The sequence below is a fragment of the Danio aesculapii genome, chromosome 21, assembly GCF_903798145.1.
Source record: "Danio aesculapii chromosome 21, fDanAes4.1, whole genome shotgun sequence".
Taxonomy (NCBI): domain Eukaryota; kingdom Metazoa; phylum Chordata; class Actinopteri; order Cypriniformes; family Danionidae; genus Danio; species Danio aesculapii.
Window position 1 is genome coordinate 18239738 of NC_079455.1, and position 12289 is coordinate 18252026.

The 12289-nt window shown below is 34.3% G+C and overlaps 1 protein-coding gene across 2 annotated transcripts in view; it reads right to left on the reverse strand.

The window, feature by feature from the left end:
* The window catches only part of pacs1a (phosphofurin acidic cluster sorting protein 1a), a 49113-nt gene that overhangs the window by 30182 nt on the left and 6642 nt on the right, over positions 1-12289 (reverse strand). For both annotated transcript variants that reach the window (XM_056446313.1, XM_056446312.1), the window contains exons 2-5: positions 5462-5549; positions 5270-5359; positions 4970-5095; positions 2178-2322 (exon numbers count right to left, since the gene is read on the reverse strand). In XM_056446313.1, the coding sequence (XP_056302288.1) occupies positions 2178-2322; positions 4970-5095; positions 5270-5359; positions 5462-5549 (449 nt within the window). The remainder of the gene's footprint in view (positions 1-2177; positions 2323-4969; positions 5096-5269; positions 5360-5461; positions 5550-12289) is intronic.

Here is a 12289-nt window from a genome sequence, read left to right on the forward strand (position 1 = left end):
GTGAATTGATAGACATGATAGGTATACAGTAGTTATAGGTGAATTGATAGACATGATAGGTATAGTTATAGGTGAATTGATAGACATGATAGGTATAGTTATAGGTGAATTGATAGACATGATAGGTATAGTTATAGGTGAATTTATAGACATGATAGGTATAGTTATAGGTGAATTGATAGACATGATAGGTATAGTTATAGGTGAATTGATAGACATGATAGGTATAGTTATAGGTGAATTGATAGACATGATAGGTATAGTTATAGGTGAATTGATAGACATGATAGGTATAGTTATAGGTGAATTGATAGACATGATAGGTATAGTTATAGGTGAATTTATAGACATGATAGGTATAGTTATAGGTGAATTGATAGACATGATAGGTATAGTTATAGGTGAATTGATAGACATGATAGGTATAGTTATAGGTGAATTGATAGACATGATAGGTATAGTTATAGGTGAATTTATAGACATGATAGGTATAGTTATAGGTGAATTGATAGACATGATAGGTATAGTTATAGGTGAATTGATAGACATGATAGGTATAGTTATAGGTGAATTTATAGACATGATAGGTATAGTTATAGGTGAATTGATAGACATGATGGGTATAGTTATAGGTGAATTGATAGACATGATGGGTATAGTTATAGGTGAATTGATAGACATGATAGGTATAGTTATAGGTGAATTTATAGACATGATAGGTATAGTTATAGGTGAATTGATAGACATGATAGGTATAGTTATAGGTGAATTTATAGACATGATAGGTATAGTTATAGGTGAATTGATAGATTGATTGGTCATAGTGTATGTGTGTGAATGCAAGAGTGTGTGGGTGTTTCCCAGTGTTGGGTTGCAGCTGGAAGGGCATCCACTGCGTAAAACATATGCTGGATAAGTTCATTCTGCTGTGGCAACCCCTGATGAATAAAAGGACTAAGCTGAAGAAAAATAAATGAAGAAATGTTGTATATAATCAGTCCAATTACATATGAACATATCCCTTTATAAAGAATTGAAGTGAATTTTTACAGTATTCAACAGTACTGCTGAAGTGGAGATTTATAACAAATATTACATATAGAAAAAAAAACCTCTTTTTGCCTGTAGTGTCTTGCCTTAAATAAAGAAATATATGAGCAATATCACACGAGTAGCAGTGCAACATGGCTGTATTTCGACACTGGAGGGAGGCATGCGCTGGCATAAGTGCCTTAGTGTCTCACCAGTGACAATATACAGCCATTTCACACTGCTATGAGGTGATATTGTGTTTATACAGCAGTTCAACAGCACAATCGTGTATATAAAAAAAGAAAAATCAAACCCGGAGAGTGTCAAAATCCTTTTGTATGAGGAACTACTTTCTTCCGCTATTCATTCACATCTGCAAACTGACGTCAGAACAGCAGAAACTGTTGCTACCTCACAAACGTCACTTTAGAACTAGTATTTGAATGATTCTCTTGCACAATATTATAAGTGATGACAAAACAGGTGATTTTTGCTCACATTTTAAGATTATAAGGTTGAACGGCATGAAATGCCATCAGTCTAGAGATATTTCCTAGTATTTCTCTGTTGCAATCAGGACATCACCATAATTAACTCAGAAAAAGCCAAAGCAAACACTAGCAGAAACATGACCAGACTATGGTATACATACAGAACTACAACAAACAAAACTTGTGATTTATAATGATTTATGATGATTTTATCAGCTGTAGTTTGAAAGTATGCTTCTCGTCCAAGGGCTTGTTACACTATGCGGTCTCTGTTGCCATCTTGCAACATCAACCATCTTTGCTCTGCTCAATTTGACAGGCTAATGGATGCTGACATGCTGTATCTCCGAAATTATAAATATTTTAAATAGGCACTATCCTTATAAATAAACTGCATAGATGCAATCTAAACAACTACATTCTTGCCTACAAAGCCTCAAAAGTAAATTATGTTGCCCAACAGCAGCAATATTTGTCAAACTGTAGTGAGTTTATTGATCTGCTCTCACTCTATTTGGGCGGAGAGTAATTCAGAAGGGTGAGGAGGCTGTTCGAGTGCTGTTATTCCAAAATATCGCATGGCTATCAGCCAATCAGATTCGAGAACCAGACAGAACTATTGTATAAAAATATGTATTAATGTGTGATTCAAACCCGATAGCTTGGTCTTCAGTCCCTCTGGGTCGATGGGTTGACTGGAAAGAGAATAGACCCGGATCTCAGCAACAATAACTGGCTTGTCCTTCACTGTCGTGTGCAAACCCAAAACCTGAGCTCCTTCAGTGGGGTGCTGCATCACCTACAGGCCAGAAAACAAACCATGAAGAACAATCAAAAATTTAAAAAGAATACAAATAACCACACACTGAATTAGGACTGCGTAATATAGGGGAAAAACTAACAATGCCATATTTTATTTTTCTATGATATATGTTGTAATATTGAGTGTAATTTCACCAGATGAAATGAATATCTCCATTTGAAAAGAATTCATAATTTTAGATACATTGGTAATGAAATGTATGTAGATGTATATATTTTATGTAGATACAGTACATAAAGATGAAGTCAGAATTATTAGCCACCCTGAATTATTAACCCCGTTTATTTTTTTTCCCCAAATTTCTGTTTAACGGAGAGAAGATTTTTTTTCTACACATTTCTAATCATAATAGTTTTAATAACTCATTTCTAATCACTAATTTATTTTATCTTTGCCATGATGACAGTAAATAATATTTTACAAGATATTTTCCAAGATACTTCTATACAGCTTAAAGTGACATTTAAAGGCTTAACTGGGTTAATTATGGTAACTAGGCAGGTTAGGATTATTAGGCAAGTTATTGTAGAAAAAAAAAAATTAACTAATGCTTTGCTTCTTAGACTTTTACACACCTGAAACTTGTCTATAGCACTTGTTCACTGCTGCTCTTATAGTTGTGTAAACTGCTTCCTTGTCCTCATTTGTAAGTCGCTTTGGATAAAAGCGTCTGCTAAATGACTAAATAAAAATGTAAATGTAAATAGTGATGGTTTGTTCTGTAGACTATCAAAAAATATAGCTTAAAGGGGCTAATAATTTTGACCTTAAAATGTTTTTTAAAAAATTAAAAACTGCTTTTATTCTAGCCGAAATAAAGCAAATAAGACTTTCTCCAGAAGAAAAAATATTACCAGACATACTGTGAAAATTTCCTTGTTCTGATAAACATAATTTGGGAAATATAAAAAAAAAAAAATGAAAAAAAAAAAAAGGGGGGGGGGGGTTAATAATTCTGACTTCAATCGTACATAGTTACGTTTATATTTGTGCTATGTCTGCTAGCTCAAAAAACAAAACAAAACTAAAAAAAAAACATGTAGCTTATTTTTTTATAAACTGTCTGTGTGTATTTTTGTGCCATAATTGACCCGGTTGAATTTCATTCTGGTCCATATGCAACCAGCTACTTCTTGAAATGTGTCCGCCTCTAAGCAAACTATGGACTCCGCCCTCCTCCCACCTCTTATTTTAAACTAATTGCGAAGTGGTGCCTTTCATGGCCATCTGCTATGTGTTCAGATACAGAGGCTCACAGGTGTCATTACACAGAATCCCAGCTTCAGAAGAAACAACAGCTAAATGGATTCATTTTATATATAAAGGAAATATCCCAGGAATAGTCTGCAAAAACTTGCTTGTGTTTGCAAAACATTTTTCACTGGATTACTTTATGAGAATACACAATACAAAGCTGGACTCACTTAAATAAAATTGCATTAAAATAATGTAGCTGTACCTACAACTTGTCTGAAAGATGTTAGCAATTTTTATATGTAATTTATGCTTGTTTGGTTTGGTTACAGCAAACTCCAGCTTCTCCTGTTTAGAATCAGATCATCATCCTTCATGTGCAGAGCTTTGTGCTTTACACCCCAACCACTTCAGAAACTGCGGGTGAGCATGTTAAATACACCAGTGTGTACACATTTCATAAGTATAGATGTTGGTTTGAATACATTTTACACTGATAATGGTGGGCTGCAATGTCCATGATAAATTATATGCGATGACTATATGCAGGATACGGCCTGGTGTAATCTCACATTTTGTCATCATAACTGCTTCAAATAGTCAATGTCAGTACTACAGACTAAAGTCATTGGTTTACTCATGGTTTAGCACTGTGTGTACACTGGCCAGATTTACCTCCTCAAAAATGGATTGGTATAGACAATCCTGATCTTACCGCAAAGAGGGGCAGGGGAGAAGCAGCTCATTATTATTTAAAGAGATAGAAAGCATACCAGCTTACTGTGGACTCAGATGTTTTAAACGGTAAAATAGGTATTTACACTACAATTGAGAAATTAAACTAAAGTAAGTTATAGACTGTTCTTTAAGACTGTAAAGAATCATATCAACTACTGTAAAATGGCCATCCAATGTCACTTGATTATTTTGTTTGACCTGCTTAGAACCCCAAAAAAATAACCCACTTTATGTCCTGACAACAACTAGGTATGAAATTAGATTGATTAATTAATTAATTAATTAATTAATTGATTTATTTATTTATTTATATATTTATTTACTTATTTATTTGATTTGATTTGATTTGATTTATTTATTTATTCTTGTCCTCCTTGAAATCATTATTAAAGTGATATGACGTGGATGTTCTTTCAACAGTTAGTCACGTACTGAATCACAGTACAAATGCAAATGCCTTGGCATTTATTTGGGCATTAAATTACACATTGCAAATTACCGGAGAGGATTTTGATGCATTTGTGAAACGTTTCAGTCAGTTAAAGTGACATAAAACTGACTTCCTCCTCCTAAAACAGCTGTTTATGTATTATGACATTTTCGTGACATTTTTAAAACCTGTCGATTGTGGAGTTTCTCAACAGCACTCGCAAAAAAATGTGGTGGAGCTGGATTTCTAGGTTTTGCTCACCTCAGCCATGTTTATCATTCCTAGTGCGAGGGTCTTGTATCCCAAAATAGTGCGATTCTTGTACCTCTTGCGTCTCTGGAGCATAATCTGAAGCTTGTTGGCATCTCTCTTCAAAAAGTGTGGATACTAAAGACAATGGGGAAGAGAGAAAGTGCATTAGAATGTAACTAATTTGTTAAAACGGATAGGAAGAGTCACTTAAGGATTTCCCAAAAGTTTCATCAGAATAAAACCATAATATTAAATCTGCAAATGCCAATTTAGTACTCATCTCATTCACAGAGCACTGAAACAGCTAACCTGAAGAGAGAATGTCAGCTGAAGATCGGTCTCTGTAAGGCCAGCAGAAGACAGCATGATTTCATTCGACCGCAAAATGCGTTTTGAGCCCTGAAGAGACATTTACAATCATCAGTCATCCAATGTAGATTATGCAGTTCATTTGTAATTCACTGTGGACTTACGTTTTAAAGGGGTGCAAACAAATTGTACCTGAAGTTTAACTGCAATGACGACTGATGTGAGATCTCTGTCCAGCTCTTTCAAAATCACTAGTTTTTTAAGGGTTAGACTGAGAAGTCTGCAAGAGAAAAAACAAAACAAAAAGAAAGTTGTTTTGAGGACAAGTCACTATGGCAGCTGAATGAATAATCAGTCCACAAGCTGGCTTATCAAGCTTTCCGTACGGAGATGACATTTCGGCCTTAAATCCCAGATGCTACTTTGGCTGACATTTTACCCAAAACTCCAGACAACAATTGCAACCTTTTGTACTGAGAGTGAGATGTGTTATGTAGTTTAATATATCTCAGCGTCAGTCACAATTACCAATCAAAAAAAGGTCCTCAGATATGAGGGCTGTAGATATTTATAGCTATATTTACTCACTCTCATGTTGTTCCAAACTCATTCAAATGGTGTGTTTTTTTATATATTAAGGGTCTACAAGGGTTTAGAGATCATAGTGCAGTAGATTTGTTGTCTAACAAAAGAAAGAACTGATTTTGAACCTCAGAAAATGAGTTGCTGGTTATTCCAGTCTTCGTGTACAAATCTATGTAGGAATGTACAAATCGCACTGGGCCACCTGACCAACCAGAGCAGAGTAGACTCAGATAGAAGAGGTTTAGAGAGAGCAAATCCAAATATTTCAGGGGTTTTCAAAATGCTATTTTTGTAGGGCTAGGGCACAGAGATAGTTCTTCCATAAATATATATATATTTTTTCCCTGTCCATGATCTCTGCTCTTTTTCTTCCTCACGAATCTCTGCCTTTTTTTCCTCTGGATTTTTAAAAAAGTCTAAGTTTATGTTTGTGCTATGTCTGCCAGCTAAAAAAAAAAACATGTAGCTTATTTTTTTAAAAACTGTCTATGTGTATTTTTGTGCCATAATTGGCCCGGTTGAATTTCGTACTGGTCCATATGCAACCAGCTACTTCTTGAAATGTGTCCGCCTCTAAGCAAACTATGGACTCCGCCCTCCTCCCACCTCTTATTTTAAACTAATTGCGAAGTGGTGCCTTTCATGTCCATCTGCTATGTGTTCAGATACAGAGGCAGATACAGAGGCTGGGATTCTGTCATTACACAGAATCCCAGCTTCAGAAGAAACAACAGCTAAATGGATTCGTTTTATATATAAAGGAATTATCCCAGGAATAGTCTGAAAAAACTTGCTTGTGTTTGCAAAACATTTTTCACTGGATTACTTTATGAGAGTACACAATACAAAGCTGGACTCACATAAATAAAATTGCATTAAAATGTTGTAGCTGTTCCTACAACTTGTCTAAAAGACGTTAGCAATTTTTATATGTAATTTATGCTTGTTTGGTTTGGTTACAGCAAACTCCAGCTTCTCCTGTTTAGAATCAGATCATCATCCTTCATGTGCAGAGCTTTGTGCTTTACACCCCAACCACTTCCGAAACTGCAGGTGAGCATGTTAAATACACCAGGGTGTACGCATTTCATAAGTATAGATGTTGGTTTGAATATATTTTACACTGATAATGATAGGCTGCAATGTCCATGATAAATTATATGCGATGACTATATGCAGGATACGGCCTGGTGCAATCTCACATTTTGTCATCATAACTGCTTCAAATTGTCAATGTCATTACTACAGACAAAATTCATTGGTTTACTCATGGTTTAGTGCTGTGTGTACGCTGGCCAGATTTACCTCCTCAAAAATGGATTACAATTAATTTACCAATTAAAAAAAGATCCTCAGATATGAGGGCTGTAGATATTTATAGCTATATTTACTCACTCTCATGTTGTTCCAAACTCTTTACAAATAGTCTTTTTTTATATTAAGGGTCTACAAGGGTGTAGAGATCATAGTGCAGTAGATTTATTGTCTCACAGAGAAAGAACTGATTTTGAACCTCAGAAAATGAGTTGCTGGTTATTCCAGTCTTCGTGTACAAATCTATGTAGGAATGTACAAATCGCACTGGGCCACCTGACCAAGCAGAGCAGAGTAGACTCTCAGAAAGAAGAGGTTTAGAGAGAGCATATCCAAATCTTTCAGGGGTTTTCAAAATGTGGTTTTTGTAGGAATAGGGCTGAGAGATAGTTCCTCCAAAAATAACAATTTTCTGCCGTCCATGATCTCTGCCCTTTGTCTTCCTCAAGAAACTCTGCCTTTTTCCTCTGATTTAAAACAAAATAAATAAATGAATAGCGTATAACAGCTTTCCTAATCAAACATTAAAAAAAACTAAAATATCAGTAAATATTAAGACCTTTGTTCATATTTCTGGCATCAGTGGCCATATTTCAGACATATTTAGACATCAGTGGACCACCTTCGGATGCATTTCAGCTGTAAGTGGATATCTCTTGGATGTCTCTCAGAATCCAGTGGACATCTTTTAGACATCAGTGGATGTCTTCTGGATGTATTTTAGACATAAAAATGGACAAAAATTTGGCTTCATTTGAACACCAGTGAACTGCTTTTGTATGGAGTCAATCTAAGGCCGTATATATTTGCTAAATTTAAAAAAAAAAAAGTTTTGCAAACAAAAAAGAAAGAAATGCCAAAATCTCCAAATATACATCACATAGCCAAAATTCATTTTTGAGAAATAAAAATGAAATTTGCAAACAAAAAAGAACTGCAAATAAAAATCAAGCAGTGCAAAAAAATAAATCCCCTGTCAAATCAGGGCCACAAAGTGAAACAGCATCACAGACTCTAAAAAGCATTAAAAAGCTAATCAAAATGAGCATTGCAATTGACTGAACAAGTTTTGTAAAGGCAATGCTATAAAAAATGTTTTGCAAATATATCGTTTTTTTTATTGTCAATATTTTAGTTTTTTTTTTTTTTTTTTGTTTTTTTGTTTTGTTTTTTGCACTGCTTCATTTTTATTTGCAGTTCTTGTTTTGTTTGCTAATTTCATTTTTATTACTCAAAATTTTATTTTTCCCTTGTAGTTCTTTATTTTTGTTGGCAAAATAAATTTTATATTGCAAGTATATATGGCCCTATATTGACTCCATACTTTCGGACATGTTTCAGACGTCAGTAGGTCACATTTGGAAGTCTTTCGGATGCATTTGATATTCAGATGCTTTTTCCATTATTTCAGACATCAGTGGACCACTTCTGTTTCATATTTTGGACACATTTCGGACGTCAGTAGACATTTCTGACGTCTTTTGGATGCTTTTTCAGACATTAGTGGACCAATTTGGATGTCAGTAGACCTCTTTCAAATGTCTCTTGGACGTGAGTGGACCATTTTCAGATGCATTTCAGACATCAGTGATGGTATTTTGAATGTCTTTCTGACGTCAGTGAAACGCTTTTGGAAATCAGTGGATGTCTTTCTCTTGGACATCAGTGAACTGTATTCAGATGTATTTCAGACATCAGTGGGTGCATTTCAGATGTCAGTGGATCACTTTTGGACGTCAACCATGATAATAGTGGTACCCTTAATAATTTGGTCACTATAATCATAAGAAGTTTTCATACCATAACAACACTATATTGCACGCACTCTGCAGTAAAAAGTTCAAAATAGCTAAATATTCCACTCTCAATATTCTGCTTATGCACATCTATGCATGAACCACACATGCTCACTTGAAAAGTTTGCTCAAATACTGCACAAATAATTATGAAGTATACTTCTTGCTGCTTGCAATGGTGCTACCGTGTTGTCATGGCAAGACTAGCAAACTGATGCCTCTTGACTTGATCATGTTCAGTAAAATTTACTGTCAATAAAAGATTCTTTTACTGGCTGGTATTTTAATAAATATGTATAATTTAAATTGAGTTAAAAAAAATTAATGTACAAAATTATTTCATAAAATGATGAATAAGTAATGCACTTTTGGTTTTAGCACATCCAGAATTTTCGGTTTCAGCAGAAAATATTAATTTCGGTGCATCATCAATAGCTTTGATCGCTATATTAATATATGTACATTTTAATAAATATATTTAGAATCTGTGAATGTCTACATGAACACGAAGGAATGAACATAATTCCATCATACATTCATCTGATTCATATAAATTGTACATTCACTGAACGGAATCAAAAATTGAGAATCTAAATTTGAGCTTGTTAATCAGCATCAAACTGAATCAGTACATCTCAGTTGATACCCAGCCTTAATTTATACCAAGCTGCACTTAGCAAACTGCACAGATAATGATCAAAGCCAAAGTTTCCATTCACATCTTTTTAATTTCCTGTCAAAGTGCTGTAGAGCATGATGAAATAAATTGTCTCAACAGGATCCTTGGTGCCTTTGTTTGTCTAACATTATAAATTCCCTTTTGTGCCTTTTCTGTTCTTTTTGGAGCTTGATGTAATTAGAAATAATCACCATATTGTATGAAAACAAAGTTTCACGGACAAACAATTCCAGCATTCAGAATATTTGGACCAACAGTAAATGATAGACAATTGCTATTCTTCATTTGCAAAAAATGATCAGTCTATATGCCTGAAACAATGAAACAAAAACAATGGAGCTTCAATGTTCAGATAGCAACCAATGAATAATGAAATGAATCTGAAGTTTAATTTTCTACTCCACATGAGACAAGACGCCTAAAGTGAACTGTACTTAAAAACATACAAAAAAAAATGTCTCAAAGTCTAGCTTGTCCTCGGATACATCTTCTCAAGGTGTTCTGAGATGTTTTGGCATGAAGTCAAGAACACTGCATTGGAGATATTAGATTCTGGGAATAAATCTTAACAGGACACAGCACTCAGGCACTCAGTTCATTCAGGTTCTGTGACAGGTTGTATTTTTACAGAATGACAGGAGAACATTGTCATGAAATTTTCATAAATTACACACACACACGCACACGCACGCACACACACACTTGCTGTAAGAAATTTAGGTTTGCATTTACTATTTAGTGCTGCCAAGAAACTCTGTTTGTGATCCAATAAAGCAAATTTAAATATCAAAAACATTTATTAAAATATTTTTCAGAGCTAAAGATTATTCAATATGTGACAAACGAACAAAAATTGCATACAGCGAATCTGTCATTTAGTATCTATTTTTTTTTAAACTAATACTTCAGTTAATATTGCAGCCAATTTAATAGTGATCAGTAAAAAATGATGACCCTTGATCAGTAAAATTATTCAAGTATAACTTTAATTAAAAAAGAAAAACATTTTAGGTGAGCAAATAATCTAGTTAATCCACTGAAAAAAAAAGATGTTTGTTTTGTTAATCTTCAATCAAAGTCTGACCATTTGCTTTGGCATTTTGGAGTGGCGTTCTGTCTTCTAATGCAATCAGTTTGACTGCATTGACCACAATAGGGCTGCACTATATTTGAAAAATCTAGCATTGCAATATTTTTTTATTTCGCAACATATATTGCGATATAAATACAATTTAACCAGATGACTTAATATCTCTATTTGAAAATAATTTATAATGTTAGATCGATTGGGATGATTCTGCAGTGGGAGTGCATCTCCATAAAATCTAGTAAGCAATCTTTAAATTTCCCCGACACATTTTCATTGTGGTCTGTGCTATGTGCAGTGCATTTCTGTATTTGCATGCGTTGTGAGTATTTTCATGCACGTGTTTGGTAATGATTGATGAAATGATGTTTACTATCTGCCTCATCATAAAATCTAATTAACAATCTACAACTTTTTGGGGCCCCCCGACACACTTTCCTTGTGGTCTTTACTATTTGCAGCGCATTTCTGTATTTGCATGTGTTGTGAGTATTTTCGTGCATAACAATCTATAACTACAATCAAGAAAAAGAGACAACAAAAACTAAGTGTTTTATCATTTCCTGAGTCCAACAGTATTTAAGTACAGTAATTGAATGATAAAAATAATTCAATCAAATGAACCGTTGTTAAAGTCACAAGTGGTACAACTTCTTATGAATGCTTTTAAAATCATTATACAATTGACATGCAAATGATAAATTATAATACAAACTCAACATTGCATATATCCTGCGATGTGACTGTTGCAACTGCAATATCGATGCTGAAACGATAAATTGTTCAGCCCTAAACCACAATATTCTTAACCACATCCCTCTTAAGGTTAGTTTACTATGACAAAATGATGTGCAAAAAAGAAAGCCACCCTCTGCTCTATATTCATTTTTAGCTGAAGTACATTAATGGCTCGTTTCCACTGACTGGTACGGTTCGGTTTGGTACGGGTCACCTTTATCAGGCTTGCATTTCCACTAACAAGGGTACCCTTTTGGTGGGCGTGGTGTATGACAGAGAGTTTCAGTCGACGTCATTCTCGCTGGAGGAAATGTCTACAATAAAGCTGTACGGGTCATTCACATATCATATGAAAAGCACTTCTCACAAAACAGACGCTTCATACACATAAATACTTGTGTAGAAATGTTTATTACTAACCTTTCTATGAACATCAGTTGATTATAACTGCAGATCAATGACAGTGCGAAACAGCCTACTGTAACATTTGTAATTATATCAAATAACTAAATAAATGAATATATATATATATAAACACAAACAGCCCCTTACAGTCTCCGATATGTTATCAATTACAGAAGAACTACACACAACAGACATTTCGTCCGTATTTAGGTTCAAAAACAACACAAAATACAGCCTAAAGTCAGCGAAAACCTCTTATCTGTGTCTGTAATCTTCAGCAGCACATGTAGCCTCTGTTAGACAGTAATTCCATCATTCTGAGTTCATATTAGTCCAAAAGGTGATAATAACAATAATAGTTAAACAAGGCATTTTGTTCATGTTTGCTGAAAAATAATGTGCTCCTTTTTTTCGGC